Raw genomic sequence first — 26407 nt, forward strand, 5'->3', positions numbered from 1 at the left:
TTTTTTGAGACGGAGTCTCGCTCTGTCACCCAGGCTGGAGTGCAGTGGCGCGATCTCGGCTCACTGCAAGCTCCGCCTCCGGGGTTCACGCCATTCTCCTGCCTCAGCTTCCCAAGTAGCTGGGACTATAGGCGCCTGCCACCATGCCTGGCTAATTTTTTGTATTTTTAATAGAGATGGGATTTCCCCGTGTTAGCCAGGATGGTCTCGATCTCCTGACCTCGTGATCCACCCGCCTCGACCTCCCAAAGTGCTGGGATCACAGGCGTGAGCCACCGCGCTCGGCCCAGTCCTGGATAAATAATTTTAACATTTGCATTTTCTAGCCTTGATTGAGTGGCTGGGCTGAGTGGCTGGGGACCCGTTTGGAGGCATTTTGCTGTTTTCTGTGTCGAAATGGAATGAATTAAAGTTCTGCAAAGCCTGATTTTTTTTCAAAAAGGGCAGATGTTCCCAAGTTTAATTAATCTCATTGTATAAAAATCCTAGAGATAAAGCGTGATTGCCCATATTATTTATATTACAGAATAATAATTATTTTACATTTAATATAGCTTACTGCAAGATTACACAAAATAATTTGTGTCTCCAAGGCGTTTTAAATAAGCTTTTATTTTGCTTACACATACAGTTTCAGGCACGTTTCAGAAAGTGAGGTCCATCTATTTCTCTTCACACGGGTTCGACAGTACAGAGAATCGTCACTCTGCTGTAACTGCTGCTGCATGGGTTGCATCACAGGGTTTGTTCATAGGGTAGTAGTAGGTGGTTTGGCAAATTTCAGGGAAAAAATTAATTAGATCAGTGTGCTATGGAAATCACTGTTCAAGTCACCCAGCTGAAGCAGCATGCCTGGCATCTGTCTCATAAGTTTTGAAAGTTTAATGCACTGTCACTAGGGTTGCTGCTAGAGTACACACGCAGCATGTGTAGGACCTGTATGCAAGTCCCAGCTAATAATACACACCATCCTTGCTAGAATGCAGCCTGCCTTTCATCAAGTTTTCATTATCATTTTTATTTTAAGTGGAAATTTTACTGTCAGGCTGTATAAATAAATTGAGTAGATATATTCTAAAGATTGTGGGTTTAGATGCCTGTGGATATTAGTAGTCTGGGGCTCTGCCGAGTTCCTCTAAGGCACATGTGAAGTCATTAATATGGATGTTTCTTTTCATGTTTCCCCATTTTTTAGGTCTGTGATGGGGTCAAATAAAGAACCAGACCTTGTGCATCTTGAGGCCAGAACTGTGGATGGTCGTAAGTAAATCAACTTTGCCGCAATATTCTTAGTAATATTAGTTCTATGACTCTGTCATGAACTAAGTCTGTATAATAATCTCATGGTGTGTGCAGAGTAATAATGGATGTGTGGTTTCTGGGGATTTGGGGTTGCAGGGGTGACCTGATTCTTTTGACTCTGAGCTAGTAAAGTGCAGGTATCTTTTGTTCAAAAGAGCTAAGGATAGGTAGGTAGGTACAATGGCACAGTGGCAATAATCGTGTGATTTGGGCATGAAGACATTTCCTGTCTTCAGTAATGCAAAATAGTATTAATAATTTTTCATAAATATTTATAAATATATAGGTTATCCAGAAATATGTATATTTGGATAGTGGTGACACCAGCACAGCCCTCTCATCCAATCAAAGTGGCTTTCCAGGTAAAGAGAATACCTCCAAACTCTTGATTCCTGAAGTGTTTTGTTGTTGCTGCTGCTGCTGTTTTGTGTGGAATTGTTTCTTCAGTCTCCTTATTTTGTCAGATACCATCCAAGCCATCCCTCACTGTCTTGTTCGGAGATTCACAAAACACTTGGAAAGAATTTTAAAAAGAGAGAGAGAGAGAATTTTTCTGTGTGTCCCCCTCAGAGGCAGCAGGAGGAGAGTCAGTTGAGTGAATTGCTCACCTGTCAGTAGTTCTCATCAACTCCGGGTGGTTATGCTGCAGTGAAGGATGGGACTACACCTCGTGGCCTCATGACAACGTTGTAGGTTGTTTTTCTCATTTCACATATGAAGAAACAAAGGCACAGAAAGCTTAAGTAATAATGTACGTAAGCTCCTATGGTAAATAAGTAGAGGACAGTGATGTCTGTCTCACAAAGCCCATCCAGGTGAGAATTCGGGAAACCCATGCACATAAAATACTTCACACAGTGCCTGACCTACTAACACCAGCGATGAATGTTTCCTTCCCCTTCTCTGGCATGGAGGATCCTCAGAGGGCTAAGCATTTGAGAGGGTACCGCTAGACCTAGGCTAGAGCACTCCAGGTGAGAGGGGTAAAGGAAAATGAGAAAAGGGGGAAACTGTAGATGGAAGAGGGTGAGGGAAGAAAAGACAGGGAGAAAGAAAGAGGTCTCAGATGTGGAGGAGAGGAAGAGAATGGACTATCCACAATTACCACAGAGCAATGAGGCTGGTATAGGCTGCCCAGCGCTGGCCCAAAGAGGGATCATCTCATTTCTAAGATGTTCCCAGTTTCTAAAATATCCCTCACAATTCAAAAGCACCCTAATCACTGCCATTTGTGCCTGTCTACCATTCCTTAGCTCTTCTGCACACAAAGGCAGAAGATCCTGCACTTTACCAGCTTACAGCCAAACAAAGCAAGTCACCCCTACAACCCAAACTCCCCAGAAACCACGCATTTTTTTTTATTACTATGCATGTACCATGAGATTTCTCATCTCTAACGGTTTTGTTTACCGTTTTGGGGGGAGTGAATATATTTTTTGACAGAGTCAATAGGGGCACAGGTCAGGGGTCAAGGCTGACTATCCTCCTCTGTAACCCAGGCAAAGCTGCCATGTGTGACATACCCAGCACTGTACCTGACACAGAATGAGCTCAACAGTGTCAGAGCGGCTTTCCCACCTCCTCAGTGGGCTCGCTCTGGTGGTGACCTCTCCATTTCCCTGGAGCTGATGCTGTTTTCTTGGACTCTAAGGTCCAGTTCTTGCTATATAACAGAGATCAATATTTTCTTAATGCAAAAGTAAACACATCATTATTTAAAAGTCTTGCTTACTAGAGATAGAGACCATCCTGGCCAACATGATGAGACCCCATCTCTACTAAAAATACAAAAATTAGCTGGCCGTGGTGGTACACGCCTGTTGTCCCAGCTACTTGAGAGGCGGAGGCAGGAGACTTATGTGAACCCGGGGGGCAGAGGTTGCAGTGAGCTGAGATTGCACCACTGCACTCCAGGTCTTGCTTACTTCACGTTGCTTTGATGATACGGAGCTAAATTCTCATCTTGACCTATAGCTCCAGCATAACCTGTGCCTGCCCATTCCCTTAGCCTAATCTTACTCTGCCCTTTCCTTACTCCTTGTCTGCAGGCCTATAGGTGTGTTTTCAATTCTTGGAACGTACAGGGGTATGTGTCTTGCCATAAAGCCTTGATACTTGCTGTTTTCTCTATCTGGAATATCCTTCTCTCTTGCCCGTACCCTGACCAATCAAGCATAATTGATTACTGTGGATGGTTCGGACCTCAGGTTAATCACCTATTTCTTAGAAAAGCCTTTTGTAAACTCTGAATCTAAATGAGTTTCTTATTTTGATTGCTTTTATATAACTATGTTTTTTTTTTCTTTATCACGTTCTTCTCTGTTTGAAATTATACTTTCTATTTACGTGATTATTCTATCACAACCGTTTCTCCCCATCAGTCTGTAAGTTTTGTGAGAGCAGGGACCATGTATGTCATATTCAATATTGTATCTTCAGAGCCAAGAATGGTAACACACATCTGTAGTCCCAGCTACTGAGGAGGCTGAGGCAGGAGGATCATTTGAGCCCAGGAGTTCAAGACTGTAGTGCACCATGAACACAGCTGTGAATAGCAACTTCACTTCAGCCTGGGCAATGTAGTGAGATCCCATCTCTAAACAAAAACATTGTGTCTCCAGCACATGCCGCGGCATCTACATGTAGAGAGATCTCACTAAGCACATGTTGAGTGACCGCAGACCTGGCTGACCAGTTGTCAGGGCTACCAGTTGGCTATCTCATCTCACTTACCAAGTTGTCTGAAAATGTTAGAGCCTCGCATCTTAAACCTTAGCATGTATACTACCCACCTAGGGACCTTGTTAAGATCTGCATTGTGATTCAGTAGGGGCCTGAGGGTCTGCATTTCTCACAAGCTCCTGGATGATATCCATGCTGCGGGTCTGTGAAACATGCTTGAGTAGCAAAGTTCCACAACTTTTCACTAATTTTAAGAAAATTAGTGAAAGAGCTTGAGGGTCTGTCTCCCATGAACACACCCCTAGTTTAGGAAACTGGATGGAATTGGTAGCATCCTGGATTGCTTTCATTTTCAAGCTTTTGGGCATATGCTGCTGCTTTCTGGCTTGTGGCATCCAATGCACATGACACTGTATCCTAAAAACAATGAGGCCATCACTCTCTGTGATCTGCACATTTTCTTACACCCAGCATTATTCCTGTGCTCCCTGAAGGCATGGCGGTTGATAATGCCAAACTGTCATTTCAGGCTTAGCTTTCACAAGGCATGAAACATATCAGTTCTAATTTTATTTATTTTACTTTACTTTTTTTTTTTTTTTTGCAAAGGCAGCATCTTCAGAAACTATCCAAGGGTGAAAATTCAATAAAAGGATTTAATTTGAAAAGTTAGCCCTGTCAAAACAAAACAGGAAAAAAAAAAAAAAACTACCAGTTGATTTAAAGGGTCTAAGCATAACACCTGATCTGTCACAGTGTCAAAAAAAAAAAAAAAAAAGAGAGAGAGAGAGAAAAAGAGAAAGAGATTGTGTCAATAACCAAGGCTCCAGTTAAAACAACAACAACAACGACAAACAGAGAGGAGGAGGCTGGAAGTAAATAGCACAGAGAGGTTGGGGTAGCCAGGTGTTAGCAAATGTAGCGGCCACAATCTGACACTGTATTTATCAAAATCAGGTTACAGTCTCATCAGCTGCGCTAAGAATTCCGTATCTCTGTTATGTCTTTCTCATTCCTTTTTTTTTTTTTTTTCCTGAGACAGAGTCTCACTCTGTCACCCAGTCTGGAGTGCAGTGGCACCATCTCGGCTCACTGCAACCTCTGCCCCCCAGGTTCAAGTCATCCTCCTGCCTCAGCCTCCCGAGGAGCTGGGACTCCAGGCATGCACCACCATGCCAGGCTAATTTTTGTATTTTTGGTAGAGATGGGGTTTTGCCATGTTGGCTAAGCTGGTCTCGAACTCCTGACCTCAAGCGATCCGCTTGCCTCTGCCTCCCGCAGTGCTGGGATTACAAGTGTGAGCCACCATGGCCGGCCTCTTTCTCATTTCCTGATTGAAATCCTCTTTTTTTCTCCATCCACTTAGTATTATTATTATTATTATTATTATTATTATTATTATTAGGTTTTTTTGTGTGTGTGTGATGGAGTTTTACTCTTGTTGCCCAGGCTGGAGTGTAATGGCGTGATCTCAGCTCACTGCACCCTCCGCCTCCCGGGTTCAAGTGATTCTCCTGCCTTAGCCTCCTGAGTAGCTGTGATTATAGGTGCCCGCCACCACGTCCAGCTGATTTTTTGCATTTTTAGCAGAGACGGGGTTTTACTATGTTGGCTGGGCTGGTCTGGAACTCCTGACCTCAAGTGATCCACCCACCTTGGCCTTTCAAAGTGCTGTGATTATAGACATGAGCCACTGTGCTAGACCCCATTCATTGTTTACGTATATGGAACCCATTGTTTTTATTCTAGGTTGTACATCTTGTAGAGTATATGCCAAATATACTCTACAATAATGTAATGGTTTTTTGGTTTTGTTTTGTTTTTTTTGAGATGAAGGCTCACTCTGTTGCCCAGCCTGGAGTGCAGTGGTGGGATCTCAGCTCACTGCAACCTCTGCCTCCTGGATTCAAGTGATTCTTCTGCCTCAGCCTCTCCAGTAGCTAGGATTACAGGCACCTACCACCACGCCCGGCTGATTTTTGTATTTTTGGTAGAGATGGGTTTTTGCCATGTTGATCAGACTGATCTCAAACACCTGACCTCAAGTGATCCACCCACGTTGGCCTCCCAAAGTGCTGAGATTACAGGCATGAGCCACTACACCTGGCCATCATGTTTTTAACTTTGAACAGGAAGTTATTTTCTGGCCTTAGTGTGTTCACATATTTTGTAGTCAAGACACTGAGACATTTGACACAGGAAAAGTCCCTCACTTGCCAGTTTGGCTCTTCCCTATGGAGTGTGTTGTGAATCCTTATCTGGGTTTGTTACTCAAAATTTACTCTTGGTCTATTTCAGATGTCCCTAGATTACATGTTATACATAATTTCTGTTTCCATTGAAGTTCCCATATTTGAGGGGAGGTGCGCTCTGGAAAGCTTTAGTTTTTTACATGAGAAAAAAAAATTATATCTTTATTTTTACAAACCTTATAACTTACAAGATTACTTTCAATTATAAGGTTTGGAAATAAACTGCAGTAGTTTTAGCACTATAAGCGACTTTGTCACAATAGAAATCGCAGAAATTTTTATATAACAATGTAGTCATTATATCTGAAAATATTATTTATGCTCATTCTTTCCTCAAAATTGTAGTAGTTATCAGACCTGCCAGTAGATCTTGATATATAATATATTAATTTAAAAACATACAAGGGTATTAAATGCTTGTTTTTTAATCTTTTAATAACTTTATTTAAATTTAATTGAAGTATTGTTTGTTTATTCTGGGTAATTTATTTTATGCATTAAAAACATTCTGAAAAAATGGGTCCACAGGCTTTCTCAGATTGCTGATGGGGTCCATGGCACAGATTCTGAACCTTTGCCCCCAAAACAAGTGTCTGCATGGGAACGTGTGGTTATTTATATAAACTGGTACTTTATCTCAGATCCTCTAGAAAGCTTTTGTACTGTGAGAGTCTGTGGTTGGCACTGATGTTTCTTACCAGCTGTCCTCTTATATGTAGATATCTTGTAGTTTACATCTGTGACAAGGATGTTATTCTTTCTTCTATTACTTTCTGCCTTGGGAGGTGAGCTGAAAAGAGCAGGCTCAACTACAGTCAATCACAGGATGTATTGAAAGTTTTGAACATATTTATTGGATGTGGCATTTATTATTGGCCCGAGTTCAAAGAGGACAAATTGACAGGTTCTCATCCAGGAAGCAAATATTTTATTGTTTAAATATTCTGTGTGTGTGTGTGTGTGTGTGTGTGTGTATACATTGTAGGAGCCCAGTACATTAAAATACTAAAAAGGAAACCTACATTCTATTGATTTACCTAACATAGGTGCATTTGTGTATGTGTGTGTGTCATGCATGTAGTTAAAGAGAAAATATTGACCAAACTGTTGGATTGAAAGCTGTGTGAAAAGTTGCATCTTATTTAATATCTGTTCTATGTCCAAAATATAACTTAGAGCCCAAAACATTTATTTTTATTTTTATTTTATTTTACTTTTTTAGTAGAGATAAGGTCTCACCATGTTGCCCAGGCTGGTCTTAAACTCCTGGGCTCAAGTGATCCGCCTGCTTTGATGTCCCAAAGTGCTGGGATAGGCATGAGCTACCACACCTGGATGAAACATTTAGTATTTGTTGAATTAATAAATATATTAGTGTGTCACTGTTTAGGTATATCTACTGAAAGAGGGATCTTTAACCACTGGGTCTATGGAGCCCTGTAGCCCTAACAGATGAATGCAAGAGACTTACTAACTCCCTGAAACTGGGTGCCACATTTTATGCATATTTGATTTTGGAGGAAAATAACAAAACTTTTATTAGAATTTTTCACATGGCAATTTCACATGGATATATAGTTGTATATTATGGTCATCTGTAAGAGAACCTGCAGTACCATCTTTGGCATTATTGCTCTTCCCTTTTACTTCTGAAATAAAAGGCCCAACCCTCAACTTGAATGTTTCTGTACTGGTGGTGATCTGTGCCAGCAGGAACAGGGGACAGGGGACAATTATTGGTCCCAATGTTTATTTGCATGAGTAAGTAACCTCATAACAAGTTTCCCAAGGACTAATCTTATTCACTGGGGAACAACAAACCTTGGCCCTTTAACCAGCTGTGAAAATGACTGCCCGAGAACTCTGTGAAATGAGCCTCAAACTAGCATTTTAACAGGTAGAAATAAAATAAAAGAAACTCACAACTTTATATAACTATGCATCCCACTAATTCTGGTCTTGGGTGAGAACTGGAAATCTCATTTTCTATATCCTATCTGCCAGCTTTCCAACCTAGTTTCCATATTGAACAGTAAGTATGTCAAAATTTGGATAAGGTAAGTGCTGCTGAAATGCTCTGGGGAGGTAATAGAGACCTCAGTTCTCAAAGTCTTCAATATCTCAGCTATAGAGTGGTTTTACTATGAAAATAGATTACTTTTATACCAACAAAAATAGCAATGATAACAATAAAAAGCTAGGAGGTTATATATGTATGTGTGTGTGTGTATATATATATATAACATATATGAAATATAGCATATATGTATATATGCTATATTTCTCCAGAAATTGTTTAGGCTTATACAGATGATTATGTATATGTATATTTAGTGTTTGTGAATACAAATGCAACTTAAAAATCTTTTCATATCAGCACATATACATTTAGCAACTTCATGGTTTATTGATATATAAAACCCCGTTATAAAGTGAACTATATTTAGTAATTACTAAATTATAGAGACCTTTGTAGATATAGAGACCTCTGGCTATTTCAAACAATGTGAATATATACACATACACACATATTATTTATTTGGTTAGTAAGCATTCAAGCTCGCGTAAGCAGCAAACACTACTGAAAGAGAATTTGATGAAGGAAAATTCCTGGGTCAGAGAGTATATACATTTCAAATTTTTGTAGACATTGTCAAATTGCCTCCTGAAATATTTGCAACGATGAATAGACTCTCAGTATGAGAATGCCTGTGTTTGCAAGCCCTCAACAATCTTGGACATTATCGAAGACTTTTCAAATATAACCCATCTGAGAGCAAATTTTAAAAAGGCATCTCCTTATTGTTTTAATCTGTATATATTTAATTAGGAGTGAGGTTGAGAATTTTTGTTTTCTTCACTACCTTTATTTCTTCTTCAGTGAACTTTAAAAAAATCAAATCTTTTGAATAGAAAAGATGAAACCTTTGGCATTGATATACACATATAAAAATATCAAATTGGCACCCCCCACTTTGGCCAAAGTTCCAACGCTAGCACAACAGTTGCCATTATTAGACCCCGCATTTCATAATCTTCCTTTATCTTCTTTTTTTAGTCAATTTATTAATAACTTCCAAGGTAGAGCTTAGAAGAGGTTAGATGTTTCCATTTCCGGTCAGCTTCAGATTCTGACAGATCCTTACCACTTCCTAGCATGCTGAGAAAATGCACGTTCTCACCTCTCTTCCATCCCCAAATAAAGTAACAAGGTTTAGCTGGTATAGCCAGAATCTAGTACTATGCTTTTTTTTTTTTTTTTCCTAGCAGTGTTACTCTGACCCCATATTTCATATTGCAAAAGGCTCTTGATTTCAATGGCTAGTGACATCCACTTGACCTCTCTGATTTAGTAACCTGAAGACAGCCCTAACAACCAACCAGAAAAGCCTGAAATAAGATAACACAGGCCTCCTAGCACAGCATTGTAAAGCCTGATAGTGACAGTACAACAACAGGCTCTGCTGGGCAGCTTTCAAATTGGGTTCTTTGTAGCCATTATATGCCACTTCCTCTGCTTCCCAGGTGCCCACCCACCTGCATGAAGGTCTGTGCCCTTATATTCCATGCTGAGGCTGAGAGAACAAAGGTGCACAAAAAACTTTTCACTCACAGGCCTTAACTTTAGGACAAAGATCTAGGCATCTGTTGGGTCCTTGGGATCCCTCAGAATACTATAGCAGCACTCCATATAAGATGCAAATGTGGCAATCCCCAAGTGTTGAAAAATTTCTGATGTTTCTGACTCCCGCTTAAAAAAAGTAGCATCATAAAGACCCTGGCATTTACTCACATATTTTCTTCCTTTGTCCTCTAAATTCTCAAGCAACAGTGATGCTAGGATCATGCATTATATTCCTATTACTTATCTGGTGTGAGCACACTAGGTACTTTTCAGCTGCCTTACTTATAACAACCCTTGTAGGTAGATACTATTCTTATTTTCCTCATTTTAATGATGGGGAAATGGGGCGTACAAAGATTTAAGTGTGTTTTCCGTTGTTTCAGAGTTAAGATTTAAAGCCAGGTCTGTTTCACTGAACCTATTATTCATTCATTCAAAAAATATTGTTGGACATCTCCACCACATCAGATGCTCTTCTAGGCATGAATGAGGGATGATTAGGAATGGATGCAAAGGCTCTGCTCTCATAAAGTTTACCTTCTAGTTAGGGGAGATGTTATAAAAAATGTATGAAGCATTTGCATGAGAAGTGGGGCTACAAATGTATAAGAAAAACAGAGTGGGGAGAATAGAGAGTGATCAGAGAAAGAGAGCCATCAAGGAAGAAATCTCGGATAAGGTGGCGTTTGATATTTAAGCCAAGTCTATATGGAAATATGGGAGAGAGCTGTGTGTCTTGCCTGCTGGAAGAGCATTCCAGACAGAGGGAAGAGTACATGCAAAGGATATGGATATGAGCATACTTAGCATGGCTGAGGCATAACAGAAGGCCAGGTGACTGGAATAGAGAGAGGGGCAGGCAGACGTGTCATCTGTCTTTATTCCACTGAGACAAGGACTGTGCCATACTGTTCTTCGTTGAACTGTGCCATACTGTTCTTTGTTGAGCATCTCCTGTGTTTCAGGTATAATAGCTGGTATGGAGGGTGATAAAAATAATTAAGAAATTGTTCATTGAGGCCGGGCGCGGTGGCTCACACCTGTAATCCAAGCACTTTGGAAGGCTGAAGCTGCTGGATCACGAGGTCAAGAGATCGAGACCATCCTGGCCAACATGGTGAAATCCCGTCTCTACTAAAAATACAAAAATTAGCTGGGCGTGGTGGTACTTGTCTATAGTCCCAGCTACTTGGGAGGCTGAAGTAGGAGAATCGCTTGAATCTGGGAGACAGACATTGCAGTGAGCTGAGATGGTGCCACTGTATTCCAGCCTGGTGACAGAGAGAGACTCCATCTAAAAAAAAGAAAGAAAGAAAGAGAAAGAAGAGAAAAAAAGAAACAGAAATTGTTGATTGAATGTGCCCACGTGTCTTAGAGGCAGTGTCTCTCTGTTCTGAAATTAATCTTATAGCATGTAGACACATCTAAATAAATGTGCACACCCTCTCCCCTCTCTCCCCCTTCCAAAAATAAAAATAAAACACCTGGAGAAGAAACTGGAAACTGTATGCTTTCTCTTCTCCATGGAACCTATACAGTTTCATTTCTTCCTGCCCGCTTTCCACTTTCATTCCTGCTTACTTTCTTCTTTTTTTCCTACTTTTTATCCTTCTCTCTCTGTCTCTCTTTAACTCCTTCCCTTGCTCCCTACTGTCTTTGTAAACTTAATTTGGAAAGTTATGTGATATGCTTCTCAGTTCTCTATGATTGTGACCTTGTGTATAATTTTCTGTCTTTATCCAACTAAACTAGGTTCTAGTGTGGGTTTCCAGTAGGACTTCCTTGCAAAACACACAGCCAGTGTTCCCCAAACACATCTCTCATTCTCTCATGCCTCTTTGTTCCTGCCCAGTGCTCCTTCTTTCTAGAATGATGAGTTATCCTTGTCATCATTCCAGGCAGCCTTCTAGGCTTTCCCTCAGCTCTTCCATAATGTCCCCATCCCTGACAAAAGTAATTCCCTCTATAACATAGACTGAATGGTAAAATAGTCTTTAGCCTAACGAGGACTAAATAGGCCATGGAGGAATAACAAGTCCACAGCTCTGTGTGATACAAAGTGAAATAAATTCAGAGTCACAGGAAGAGTTTCTAGCACAGAGCAAAACATCTGTGCAGAGGTAGGAGGACTGAATGTCTCACCAGCAAGCCCATAGTACTTCCATTCCTCCTAGGATGCACTCACCATGCTGCACTGTAATTGGACAGTGAACTTTCTGTATTTATATTATCAGATTAGTGTAAAGGTAATTGAGGTTTTTGGTAATTACCACAGTTACTCTTTGCACCAACCTAATGGTATGTTTTTCGTTTTCTCTCTCATGTTCTCAGTTTTTAGTTTCACGCTTGGCTAAATTTTATGATCCCAGAATTTTCCCTGTAGTAGTCATGGCCTCCTGAATGCCTAAAGGCCAACAATAAAATACAATATTTAGTCAATTACACTGGTCCCAAATCAAGAAATTTCATAGAAGAAAGCAATGCTAAATCACAAACTCATCATGCCAAGTTAGAACATCTGATGTCAGTTTATAATTTTTACAGAAGTATCTTGTCCTCTGTGTAGACTTTCTGTAGCCAAGACTAGAATCTCACTTTTGACATCCTCAATTTCTAGCTGGTACATGTGACAGAGGGCACTAGAATAATGATAGGAATTAAATGTATATGAACAGCAGCGTGTTGACTTGTGTGTGTGTGTGAGATGAGTGAGTACATTTAATACAAAAGTTTCAAAACAAGTAATAGAGCCGTAGAACAAAAGGAAAAGTTATATGCCCTTGTATGGGCTTTAAAATCTGTTCTGCTTTTAAACAGATTGCTTAAATTACTGATTTAAATTGTTCCCAAGTGGAAACAATGAGGAATAGGTGAGTTTTAAAGTGCTTATGCTTGCCTGCATCGTTTCTAGCTTTGTTTATAATTAAACTTCTGCAATATTAGGGAAAGTTAAAGTATTTGGTGCTAAATAAATATGTGTTGAATGATAGAATGGATGGATAGAGTCCCAGAGATCTGTAATATATTTTTTTGCTCTGTTGGTCAGGCTGGTCTCGAACTCCTGACCTCAAGTGATCCACCTGCCTCGGCCTCCCAAAGTTTGGGGATTACAAGTGTGAACCACCGAGCCCAGCGTGGATTTTAAACAAAGTTTAAGAGAGAAAAAGTCATGTGATCCACTTAGCACAGTTCCTGACCCTGAGGAAAGGTTGCTCTGGTTATTTTGGAGGTTAATGCTGCTGCTGCTGTTATCAATGACATTCTGGGGATGGAAAGGCTTGTCTAAGCCTCAGGAAAAACTTCACAGAAGAAGGTCCAGGAAGTATTTGGACGGAGTAACAGGAAAGGAAAAGACAGATGAAACCAGCAGAACTCTCTGAATGAACATAGGGAGTCAGCCAGGAATAAGCGTGCCGTTTAGAAATAGCAGAAGCCCTCAATACACAGACTTGCCAGCAACATCACAGAGCTTTGTTTTGTTTTGGCAGCAGTGGGAAGGAAACAGGTTTCAGTGGATAATTTATGGTAAAGATTTGTTGGATCTTAAAGTCATAGTCTGATTTTTAGCATCCTTTTTGTTTCTAAGCTTCTAATAACTCTCATTATGGAAAGAAATAGTCTAATACCTAGCTTGGTCAATGACCTTCTCAGAGTCACACGCCATGCTGGAGATGGAACTAGCACCCAGAAGATCCCTCCAACAGGAAGACGGAACACCTGCCATACCCACTGATTGGCTCTGTGTGTTGGGTGCAGAGGTGACTTCCACATTCTCCATGTAGCCCTACTTATTTTGCAGTGCTGTCTGCTAACCACTACCAAACACAGTACTGCCTATGCAGAAGATTTGTGTTTGTATTAATTATTATACAAGGAGAATATTTTTTCATGGTGTTTTTAAAAACATACTTAAAAAAATCTTTAACCCAAACAAAAATTGAATATAAAAAGAAAGAAGTGGCCGGGTGTGGTGGCTCACTCCTGTTGTAATCCCAGGAGGCCGAGGCAGACGAATCACGAGGTCAGGAGTTCGAGACCAGCCTGACCAACGTGGTGAAACCCCATCTCTACTAGAAATACAAAAATTAGCTGGCCATGGTGGCATGCACCTGTAGTCCCAGCTACTTGGGAGGGTGGGGCAGGAGAATCGCTTGAATTCAGGGGGTTGCAGTGACCCGAGATCGCTGCCACTGTATTCCAGCCTGGGTGACAGAGTGAGACTCTGTCAAGAAAGGAAAGGAAAGGAGGGGAAGGCAGGGGAAGGTAGGGGAGGGGAGATGAGAGGAGAGGAGCTGCCTCAGGAGGAATATCCTTAGTACTCTACAGGTGGTTAGCTTGAGACACAGTGAGCAGTATTGGTGATTGAAGAGAGAGGACTTAAATACCAACTACAGCTACTATTATGTGAGTACAGTCTAACCTGGTGCTAGACTCAACACATTTCAGGACTCAGGTAATCAAATGTCATAACTTCTGGCAAGATGGATATTGTTTATTCCCATTTTGTAGATCAGAGTTTGGAGACGTGGAGTGATTTACTAAGCTAGCAGGCCTTGAGCCTGCATTTAATCCTCTGATCCTCTGTTCAAAGCCTACCTTTTTAAAAGCAGCTTCCCTTTTCTAGAACAGCACAGGTTTTGGGTGGATGGGGATTGCATTATTCTAAGCAGCAGCTGTTGCAGAGAGTGAAGATGCTTGAAAAGAACAGCACAGTGTCCTAATTACCTATGGCAAGGAAAACATCTGTGTAGGAAAAGTAATAAAATTAATTCTAATGTCTAGCAGTTGCATGCATTAATTGACATTAATTAATGCCAAATTACAAGATACTTCCTATGGAATCACATCACATACTCACCAGAATTGAATATGGAAAGAGTTCATCATACTTAATGCTATTACAGCAAGCCCCAAGGGGAATAAGAGTGATTGGTCCCTCATTATGAAGTGCAGCCAATTTCTTTCTGTTTCCATTAGGAGGAGAAAGGGAACAAACCAGGAACACTTTACCACGGGCAGACTGTTCAAAATGGATCATTTCCCCTTCAGCTTGCAAATTTCACTTTGAGCCACTCAGAGCAAGAAGTGGCTTGAAGACCTCTTCCGGGGCTTTTCTTGTGTCCCTACTTTTACACTTGGTAATTCTCAGACCAAAGGTAGGCTTATTGCACAGCTCAACAGCAATATGCGGCATGGGAAGTAGAGAAAGAACAAGCAGAGAGAGACAGTTGATCTCACAAGCCCATCTTGACTCCCCCCTCCCCTACTTGCCCGGCTATAGAGGGGCTGGACTAGGGATTTATTGTACAGATTGCCAACTCTTTCACATTAGTGCCTCTCTGCTGTTGTTGACATCTCATATATATCTTTTATTCATTTTTCCTGTGCAAACATACATTTATAGATATCTATATATACAACCTGCAAAAAAACCTCAGGTCCATAATGCACATATTTTGGTAACCTACTTTTTAAAAACTTTTATTTTGGAATAATTTTAGATACACAGAAAAGGTACCCAAGATAGTACAGAATACATGTACTTTATACCCAGCTTCCTCTAATGTTAACATTTTATGTAACCATGGTATATTTTTCAAAGCTAGGAAATTAACATTGGAATAATATTACTAATTGGTAACCTACTTCTGTAATATAAAATATATTAAGCATTTCCTCATAAAAGCAAGATTTTAATAGCAAACTCTAAATGTTCCATAGTTTATTAAGTTCTTTTTCTATTGTTGACCATGTTTTCTCCAAAATTTTTTTATTATAAATAACATTAATAAATATCTTAGTTGTTAAATCTTTGCATTGATCTTTGACTTTTTCCTTACATAGAATTATCAGAAATAAACCCTAGGTCAAAGGGTATCTCTCTCTTTTTTTTTTTTTTTTTTGAGACAGAGTTTCACTCTTGTTGCCAGGCTGGAGTGCAGTGCCGTGATCCTGGCTTACTGCAACCTCCACCTCCTGAGTTCAAGTGATTCTGCTGCCTCAGACTCCCAGCCAAGTAGCTGGGATTACAGGCACGTGCCACCATGCCTGGCTAATTATTGTGTTTTTTTTTTTTTTTTTAATAGAGATGGAGTTTCACTATGTTGGTCAGGCTGGTCCCACATTTTTAAGTATCTTGATTCATATTGCCAAATTACTACTCAAAAATATTCAGGTGTTCTTGTTTTGTATCTAGGGGTATCTGTTTGAACCTTAGATAGAAGCCAGAATATACTTAACAAAGATTGGCCCCTAACTCACTGGGATTTTTCATTTAACATAGTATAGTAGAAATAAACCAAAGTTGGAGTCAGTCTAACCACGTTGCAACCACATACTGCCATTTCTACAAATCACTAACTTTTAGCTTCATTCTCTTTATCTGCAAAATCAGTTGATATACTCTGTAGTGTTGTGAATATTAAATGTGCTATAGCTCTGTGAACATGTTTCAGACTGCCTGGCTCACAGATGATTAACAAATGTTAGATTCCATCTTTGTTTTCTCCCTAAAATCCCTTAGATAATAATTTCTATATAGATGACTTAGAAACATGAAAGGAGTATGTTATTATTTTCCATCTTATGTTTGTACAGGGACCTCTAAAGAGGAGATTTAGGTCTTAAGGAAAAGAAAAGAGCCATCAGACATTAATACAAATAAAACAAGAATTGTGTATGCATCAAGTCCTCATTAGGTGTCAGTCTTAGAAGTTCTAGTTGGAAATTGTATTTGTAATTAGAAGCTCAAGACCTCCTAATCAAATTCTTATTGTGTTTAGCCATTGTTTTTTGTTCATTATCTCACATAACAAGAGGCACAGAGGTTGGGCAGCTTGAGGTTCAGTACCATCAACAGCTCAATGATGTCATTAGGGAATGGGTACTTTCCATCTAGTTGTCATACTCATTGTATAAGCTTGACTTAAGACTGGCTCCTTTGGGCAACCAGAAGCCTAGAGCCATTCACATTGAGACACAGTGTTTACAGAGGCAGAAGATCTTCTGCTGTATCTCCTGATATCTCTCAGATTCCCCTTAAAAGCTCTCTCCTCACTTCTCATGTACCAATACTAGTTCTAAATGCCCTCTTCTAAAACAACCAATGGCAAGTGGAGAAGGAAGGCTTGAGTGGGTTTAGAGTGACAACATTCATTCTTGCATATGGGAACTTCTGAGTCACATGGAGAAAAGATGAGCTGACAGATCCAATATTAGATATTTTAGCAAAAAGGCAGAGAAAAATGGGTGTTCAGCAGCTCACCAAAGTACCTGATTCAGAAATATAACTAGAATATTTAAATTTGGCTTAACTAGTCTTTTTAAGTGTGTTCCCAAAGCTCTCATCATTATGAAAGGTAGCAAAACAGAAAACAGAAGTATTATCATTCTTAATCATAACAACTAACATCTGTATGAGTTTGAGTTTCAAAACATTGAGCATATATGTTATTTTAATTCTTTTTTTTTTTTTTTTTTTTTTGAGACGGAGTCTCGCTCTGTCGCCCAGGCTGGAGTGCAGTGGCCGGATCTCAGCTCACTACAAGCTCCGCCTCCCGGGTCCACGCCATTCTCCTACCTCAGCCTCCCGAGTAGCTGGGACTACAGGCACCCGCCACCTCGCCCAGCTAGTTTTTTGTATTTTTTAGTAGAGACGGGGTTTCACCATGTTAGCCAGGATGGTTTCGATCTCCTGACCTCGTGATCCGCCCGTCTCGGCCTCCCAAAGTGCTGAGATCACAGGCTTGAGCCACCGCACCCGGCCATGTTATTTTAATTCTTACAGCTAAAGTACAAGTTAATTGATATTGGCATCCTCCTTTAATAGATGAAGGAAGCCGTGAAACTGGCCCAGTTGTCCCATAGAACATGATGTTTATGCTTTCTTTTGAATAAACACAGAAATTGATCCTACCAGTCTTCAAACTTGAGAAAGTTACATTTGTTTTATCCGGGTTGTCATCTGAGTTGCTTTATCAGGAAACCAACCATCAGGCCTCCCAGATGTCATCAAGGAACTTAAGCTTACCAGATCACTGCATCTAGACAATAAGACACCAGACCCCTCACCCATCCTGACTGCCTAACTGACAACTTGCTTTCTGTTGACCAGCTCTTCTTCCTTACACCCCCTAATTCCTATTTTCCCACACATGGTTACATTTCTTCTCTGCTATATAAACTCCTAATTTTAGTTTGTCAGGGAGATAGATTTGAGAGTGATCTTCCATTTCCTCAGCTGTGGCACCTAGTTCAAGTCTCCTTCCTTGGCAATACTCATTGTCTCAATGATTAGCTTTCTGTAGCATGAACAGAAAAACCAAGACGGAACATTGGTTAGCATTGCAGTAACAGCAAGGCTCAGGAAGATGAAAGGATTTCCTATGAACTACACAGCTAATAAATAAACCACACCAGAATTCACGCCCAGTTCTTATTGTCATAAATCTCCCTTGTTTCTATGACCCCCAAGCTACATTTTGGAAAACAGAAGTCACTTAAAAGCTGTAAAATGGTCTGACAGAGTGTAAAATTGTGAGGTAAAGGTTTTGTGTGCTAGAGGGAGGATCGTTCTGGGAAGGGATGAGTCCCAGAAACTGTCTTTAAAAAGATCCTGTGTTCTGCTCTAACATGAAATTACAGGAATGCCTGAAAAAGGAGATGAGGAAGGAAGAATAGAGGACTGTAATTTAATTTTGGAGGTGGCTTCACACCAGAACTAGACAGGTTAAAGCACTTGAGAGCCATCCCCATCTTGGGAAATGGCAGCGGGGTGAAGGAAGATGATGTGTAAGGCTCTCCATTGTCTCCTGAGAGTTTATCAGAAACCCCATCAGTCATTGGTCAGAGGGAGCAAGAGTGCATACTGACCCCTAGTGGCACTCTTTGCAGAATACAGGTACACGCAAGTTCCTTAAGTAAAGGTGGTCCTGGACAACTTCGCCTTCTTGGTTTTCTTAAGAGAAATCTTTACTGAATCCTTATATCTAGCTTATCTGTCTCGACATACTATTCCCCACCTCAATCTTCTGATATTTTCATTTGGAAAAGTGGATTTCTGCATAAGTCTCTGATATCTTAAAATCAAACCCACCTACTCATTAAGCACCAAAAACAAGTACAATAACTTCTTTGTTATACTCAAAAGGATATATTTCAACAAGCGGCATGTTCCAACAAATATTCATTTATTGGCTACTGTGTGCCGGCAACAGTATTAGGATCTGGTGGGCACAACAGTGAATAACAGCAACAACCAAAACAAAAAAGGCATTTGTCTTTATGGAGGTTACATTCTAATGGGAGCAGGGCTCAGTAAGGAAGAAATAACAAGGTAATTTTATATTGTGATAAATTCCGTAGAGAGAATTAATGGGATGGTGCGCGATAAAGAATAATCGTGGAAGATCCTCAGATGTAACAGTGAGCTAGCTGAAATCTAGCACCTGCTTTGAGAACAGCCTGGGGAGAAGCATTTTAGGCAGAGGGAATACAAATAAAGAGTCTTTAAAGTGGTAGAAGGTTTGGCCAACTTCCTGAACATAAAGTAGGGTGGATTAGAAGAATTACAGAGAGAGAAGAAGAGATTAGCATGGTGAGAAGTGGGGGAGGTTGGAGGGTTGGCGTGGTGGGTGATGGAGAGTTTGAATTTATTCTCAATGCAATGAGGCAAAAGGCATTTTACGTAAGGGAGTAACATAATCTGATTAGATAGAGACCAGGATAGTGTGCTCAAAAAACAGGAATAGCCTCCCTTGTAAAATATATTTCCAGCAATAGAGATCAAACTGATGTAAGAGTTCTCATTATTGATATTGTATTTATCATCAGATGATCGGGTGAGATCCAGGGTCTCAATCGATCCAATTTTAAAATAAAAGTAAAGTCTTGACTCAAGGAACTCCTCCCAATTCAGTTTTGCTTTTTTTTTTTTTTTTTTTTTGAGATGGACTCTTACTCTTGTCATCCAGCCTGGAGTGCAGTGGCGTGATCTTGGCCCGCTGCAACCTCCGCCCCCTGGGTTAAAGTGATTCTTTTGCCTCAGCTTCCCAAGTAGCTAGGATTGCAGGCGCCTGCCACCGCGCCAGCTAATTTTGTATTTTTAGTAGAAACGGAGTTTCACCACCTTGACCAGGCTGGTTGTGAGCTTCAGACCTCAAAGTGCTGGGATTATAGGCATGAGCCACAGTGCCCAGCTCTGTTTTACTTCGAACGAATTATGAAAGAAAAACCCTTATCTTAACCTAGAATCTTATAACAACATCATTTTTATCATTAGATGATGAATGATTAGATGTATGTGTTTTCCTGTTGGTCAAAGATCAAAGTGTGAAGGTGAAACCTACTGATGAGAAAAAATTGACCATGAAATCGCAAGTATTATTGCCAGTTTTTTGAAAATATTTTCATTTGGGTTTGGGAGGGAAAAAAATAATTAGCAAGAATTTAGTATTCTAGGATATCAAGACTTGATGGAAGCACCAGGAGATGTTGTAGGTGGTATTGAGAGCAAGTGAGTAAAATAATAATGATAATAATTTAAATAGTAATAGCAATGACAATAACATATTTAACAAAGATTGTGAGACTTGTTTAGAGAATTGGAAATGGTGGCAGGACGGGGTGGCTCACGCCTGTAATCCCAGCACTTTGGGAGGCCAAGGCAGTTGGGTTCGAGGTCAGGAGATCAAGACCATCCTGGCTAACACGGCGAAATCCCGTCTCTACTAAAAATACAAAAAATTAGCCAGGCATGGTGGTGGTAGCCTGTAATCCCAGCTACTTGGGAGGCTGAGGCAGGAGAATGGTGTGAATCCGGGAGGCAGAGCTTGCAGTGAGCCGAGATGGCACCACTGCACTCCAGCCTGGGCGACAGAGCGAGACTCCGTCTCAAAAAGAAAAAAAAAAAAAAAGAATTGGAAATGGTAAAGGAAATAGCAAACGTCCACCCTGACTCTAAAGCTCTATCTGTATATCACCCTTAACCCCATGTTTTTTATTTATTTATTTATTTTCAGATTCACATTATCTAACTTGCCGAATGCAGAACTGTACAGAGGCCAACAGGAATCAACCTTTTCCAGGCTACATTGACCCAGACTCTTTGATTGTTCAGGATCATTACGTGTTTGTTCAGGTATGAAAAATCCACTTCTGTTGATTGTCTCAGAAACCTTTATTTTCCTTGTTTCTGTCCCTATTGCAGTCCCTTTTGCCTGCTTTACACTCCAGTAAGAGTCAAAAAGAGAGGAAGGGAGGGAGGGAAGGAGGTAGGGAGAGAGGGGAAAATCACTATCTTTTCAACAAAAGGATAATTACTGAGTGTGGAATCTTCTATACTAACAGAATAGTAATGAGTTTCTTTGGGCTGTGTCCGGAGGATCTTATCCTTATGGGGTCATGAAGGCATCACAGAGAGGAGTGAGATTGTCTCTAGGATGATGCACAGTACGATCTGTCCCCCACACCTGCATTCCAGAGAAACTTCCAGTTATCAAAGGGACTGAACAAATATGTCAGTCTCTTTCTATCTGGGGAAGGGTCAGCCAATCAGCCTCCTCCCCAATACCCACTTTAAAAGTGGAGAAGCAGGAATGGGAAGGGAAGCTGTGGGGTGGCTGGAGATAGTGGGAGGCAGAGGCCAGGGGGAGAGTAATCAGCTTTTATTGTCATGCACCAACTGTGATTAGAATAAAGACACTTCAGAGCAGATGTATTCAGCCAGGTTTTTCACCCCCAAGAGAGTGGAGAACAGTTTAAGAAGCTGAAGTTTCCTGAGTTGTTAGTAGAGACAAGAAGCAAATATGCTGCACTGCTTTTCAGCATTCAAGGAGAAATTTAAGCTTGTTTGGACAATGCATTTAAAAACTCAGTTACCGCCTTCCATGTTAAAAATGACAAAGGTACAATTACTAAATAGCTTATATGTATATATAAAATTATACATAAAGACCCATTCTAAACAGTATTACATTTATTCTGACAAGAAATTGGAATTTAGAATATTTAATTACATGCTTCGAGGAAGCCATTTGTTTAAGTGCCCATTGGCCTGTGTACTTTTAAAATGTTTCACATGTGATCTCACACAGACACACACACACACACCCCATTTCTTTATTCTTCAGGAAAATTAGTAATTAATACTCGGACAATTTCAGCATCAAGTTGTCAAGGGACATTCGAATAGTTACACGTATTGATTCAGTCTATAATAATTCATTTCCGTATCAGTGCCGCTCCCAGGAACCTTTTCTGGTTTCTAATAACAGTTTGCGATCCACATCTATGACTTACAAATGAGAATCAATTCTGCATTTGGAATTTCATACAGCCTTTACCTATGCCACCATGAACATCCTGTAGCCCCTCACTAGACCTAAGAGGTGATCTGGCCACATGATGGTGAAGATGGTAACTTTCCAAGTCAGATTCCTAATGTGATGAACATGCACATTTGTCGACCTTCAGGGTATGCAAACTCCAGCTGTCATTGAAACTCCGGCATTTAAAGAGTTTGAGGGTGGCTGCGAAGGAGCGAGAGAGACTGGTGGTGGTGCCCTTGACACTATGCCCTGCAGGTTGCCCATATGCTGGGCTGGAGACCACACCCCTTCCTGCCCTCTCTCACACCCACCAGGATTCATTGAGCTGCATGCTTTGGACAAAATTGGAGGGAAGCTAGCTCTGGTGGCACCTGCTTGTAGTCTCAGTTCCTGGGGAGGACTGCTTGAGCCCAGGAGTTGAAGGGTGCAATGAGCTGTGATTGTGCCACTGCATTCTAACCCTGGGCAATACAGTGAGATTTAGCTTTAAAAAAATTTTAAAAAGGCTGGGCGCAGTGGCTCATGCCTATAATCCCAGCACTTTGGGAGGCCGAGGTGGGTCGATCACCTGAGGTCAGGAGTTCAAGACCAGCTTGGGCAACATGGTGAAACCCTCCATCTCTACTAAAAGAATACAAACATAGCCAGGTGTGGTGGCAAGGGCTTGTAATCAATCCCAGATACTCAGGAGGCTGAGGCAGGAGAATCACTTGAACCTGGGAGGTGAAGGTTGCAGTGAACTGAGATGGTGCCATTGCACTCCAGCCTGGATAACAGCAGTGAAACTTCATCTCAAAAAAAAAAAAAAATTAAAATTAAATAGAAGAGACCTACATTGAATTTGGACGACAATCCTAGCTTGGTTTTCTGTCTGATATGCCAGCACTCCTGTCTGTGCCATGTGCCCATAGTCATCAGTGTAACACCATCAAACTGGAATTCAGTGCCCAGAAATGTGAGCCTCCAGCTCTGCCACTGTTTGACTTGGGCCGTTTCATTCTGATATGGCACAGGGACCTACCTACTTGTAGGGTCATAGACTTGGGTCTAGAGACCTGGGCTGGTGATGGCAATCAGCCAGTGTACCCCAAGGTTAGTATCATTTGAAAAAAATAACTCAAAATGTGTTCTGGCATCTGAGCCACAGTGCAAATTTAAGAATTGCATTTTTGTCCAGTAGGTTCAGTTTGGGCCTCTGACCAGCTCACATACTCTTTGTAAATTGTGTTTGAACTGAATGCCAATTCTTTACACGTGTCTGCAATAGACATTAATGCCATTTGTTGTATTGGAAGCTACCTCCTTCCATTCAGGTCGCTGTTCTGTGACCTGTGTCTGTCATCGTAGCTTGAGCTTCTTACAATCTTGTTTTTATGATCCAGCTGACATCAGGAGGGCGGCCACATTACTACGTGTCTTACCGAAGGAATGCATTTGCCCAAATGAAGCTTCCGAAATATGCTTTGCCCAAGGTATGGCCTAGATCACTTTCTTCATTTCACTCTTGACTCTCATTCACAGAAGCCAGCCTCCATCCCTTTCCCAAGGACTCTTTCAACCTCTCGTAGTCATGTTTTATTTACATCTCTCATCTCTGTTTCCCACGTTTGCTCTGCCTTACTGTCTTTTTGATCATTCTTATTATCCTTCTCTTGTTTCCCCCCTCCCTTCCTTTCTCTCTTTTTTCTTTTTTCTTTTCTCTTCTCTTTTCTTTCTCTTTCTTTCTTTCCTTGTTTCCTTTCTCATTCTTTCTTTTCTTTCATCTTTCTCCTTTTCTCTTTCTTTTTCTCTCTCTTTCTCTCATCTTACTTTCTCTTTTTCTCTTTCTTTCTTCTCTCTCTCTCTCTGGGATTTTTGCTATAGGAGCATTCATATGAATTTTAATAATTGATTTGATTTTCAGTAGTCAAGATTTTCAAGCCGTATGTATTGGTTTTCTAACAAGACAGAAAATATTTTTTGGATGTGTTATGTATGAGTGCAACAGCTGCGATCCATTTCTATCTGGTTTGATTATCAGTTGTTTACTGAGCGGCGATGCTGTGACGTGGCACCAGCCTTTGCTTTCTCTCTCAGCCAATCAACTCTCTGTAAACTTATGAGACTGGTTGTCTTTAGAGTTCTGAGGCGCAGCTAATTTTTTAGACTTCCCCAAAGGCATACCCTTTGGAAAACAGAGGCAAGCAAAAGTTAAAGACCCTCAACTGTTGACATCCCCAGGCTGTCTTTCCAGAAGTGCTGGAGAACTGCGTTAATATGGAGCGCCACCTAGTGGAGGTCAAGCTGACTTGGGAGCTCAGAGCTGTGTGTTTGCGATCTTGCTGCCATTGTGATGTATTTGAAGTGACTAGGAACTGTAAATGTATTATGCCTTAATCTTAGAGCAAGGGAGATGTATGTGGCTATAAGAAAGGTACTCTGCAGGTTTAAATAGAGTTATAGCTCAACTTGGAAGACTTTGGGTTGCCCAAAGAACATATATAACTTTTTTTTTTTAATTGAGTTTCCATGCCTCTTTCTCTTATATTTTCATCCGTGACTTTGTAGTATGTTGACTTGAACCAACACCAGATAGATGCCCAGGAAGTCATATAATAGACATAACACAAGGGCACAGCAGACCTCCTCTCCCAGGAGAGCCAGCAGTAACAGATTGTTCTGGCTTCTCCAGACTGAATTCTCTCTCTTGGCTACCACCCTTCCCTAACCCTAACATAGTGAAAGGTGGGCTATAAGCCTCAGTCCATTAGAGGTAATAACACACATTGCGTTGCACTATTAACTCCAAAGCACTATAGCTATGCTTGTAGTTGTTATTTTCAGCTGCTGAGAGATTAATGACTGTGGTAATTATCCGGAACTGTATGTATGTCTGTGTCTGGATACATTTAAGTTCTTGTTCTTGATTTGGCTTAAGTGTTTTTTTTTTCCCAGTAAAACACGAATTTACAACATTGAAGTTGTGCCTTTGATAAGAATTGGATAACATCACTATGTAAAAGGAAAACTGAGTGTTGTTCAAATTACCCCTGATAATCTCTTAGGAAGATTTGTCAGAGAAATGAACATGTTAACTCAATAAATACAACAGAGCCGTGTTTTCTTTTTTCTTTTCCTCTTGAGCATTGAGATAAATTGTTGTTTCTTTGATTGACTAATAAATGAAGTAGTTGACTTGCAGGATTTGCACCTTAAAAAAAAAGAATTATCCTCAATGCAATGACATTCTGCTGTTGTTCAAGAGGGATGTGGAAATGGAGACCATATGCTCATCTTATGTGCACTCCTGGGAATAAACTGTTTTTTGTTTGTTTGTTTGTTTTGAGACGGACTCTCGCTGTGTCACCCAGGCTGGAGTGCAGTGGCATAATCTTGGCTCACTGCAACCTCTGCCTCCTGGGTTCAAGCGATTCTCCTGCCTCAGCCTCCCGAGTAACTGGAACTACAGGCGCGTGCCACCAAGCCTGGCTAATTTTTGTATTTTTAGTAGAGAAAGGGTTTCGCCATATTGATCAGGCTGGTCTTGAACTCCTGACCTTGTGATCCACCTGCCTCAGCCTACCAAAGTGCTGGGATTACAGGTGTGAGCCACCGCGCCCAGCCAGGTATAAACTCTTTAAGTGACATAAGTTTCGGTCGAAATCAAATGCTATTTGTAGCATAACTGAGGTTAGAACTCAAGTCTCCTGACTCTCAAGGTAGTATTTTTTTTATATTATACTTTCTTACCTTGAAGGTAAATTAATAGCTTCTGTTATTAAAACATAGCATCATCACGTCCTCAAAATTCCATATACTGTCGGGGCATTAAGAAGAAAATCCCATTGACTTAAGGAGCCCCAGAAATCATACTTTAAAATCAAAGAAACGTTTGTAGAGTCATTGCTGGAGGTTGGGGAAACAGATACTTTGCATTGCTTGTTCATAGCCATCTCACAGATCATTGCTGACAGTTGCCCCCAGTGGCATCTAGCCAATATGGAAGGAAAACGTTTTACTTTGAACCCGAATTTACATCTGTCTTCTTCCTCCTGTTCTCCCAGAAGATCATGTTCCATTACTCAGTCTCATCTGGGTTCTGAGGGTAGAATTCAGTGAGTAATTTAGCTTGTTACCAGAAAAAATAGGGGCTAGTACAGCAAATGAATGTATTATTTGATCCAGGTGGGTGTTTATTATTTAAGGCAATGAGATTCTTTATTATAATCCCATTATACCTT

General features: G+C 40.6%; 1 protein-coding gene across 3 annotated transcripts in view; it reads left to right on the plus strand.

Annotated features, from left to right (window-relative positions):
* The window catches only part of SORCS1 (sortilin-related VPS10 domain containing receptor 1), a 591520-nt gene that overhangs the window by 438978 nt on the left and 126135 nt on the right, over positions 1-26407 (plus strand). For all 3 annotated transcript variants that reach the window (XM_011927917.1, XM_011927918.1, XM_011927919.1), the window contains exons 7-9: positions 1196-1260; positions 20880-20998; positions 23570-23659. In XM_011927917.1, coding sequence (XP_011783307.1) covers positions 1196-1260; positions 20880-20998; positions 23570-23659 — 274 coding nt within the window. The remainder of the gene's footprint in view (positions 1-1195; positions 1261-20879; positions 20999-23569; positions 23660-26407) is intronic.

Source organism: Colobus angolensis, unplaced genomic scaffold, assembly GCF_000951035.1.
Source record: "Colobus angolensis palliatus isolate OR3802 unplaced genomic scaffold, Cang.pa_1.0 Scaffold75, whole genome shotgun sequence".
Lineage (NCBI taxonomy): Eukaryota > Metazoa > Chordata > Mammalia > Primates > Cercopithecidae > Colobus > Colobus angolensis.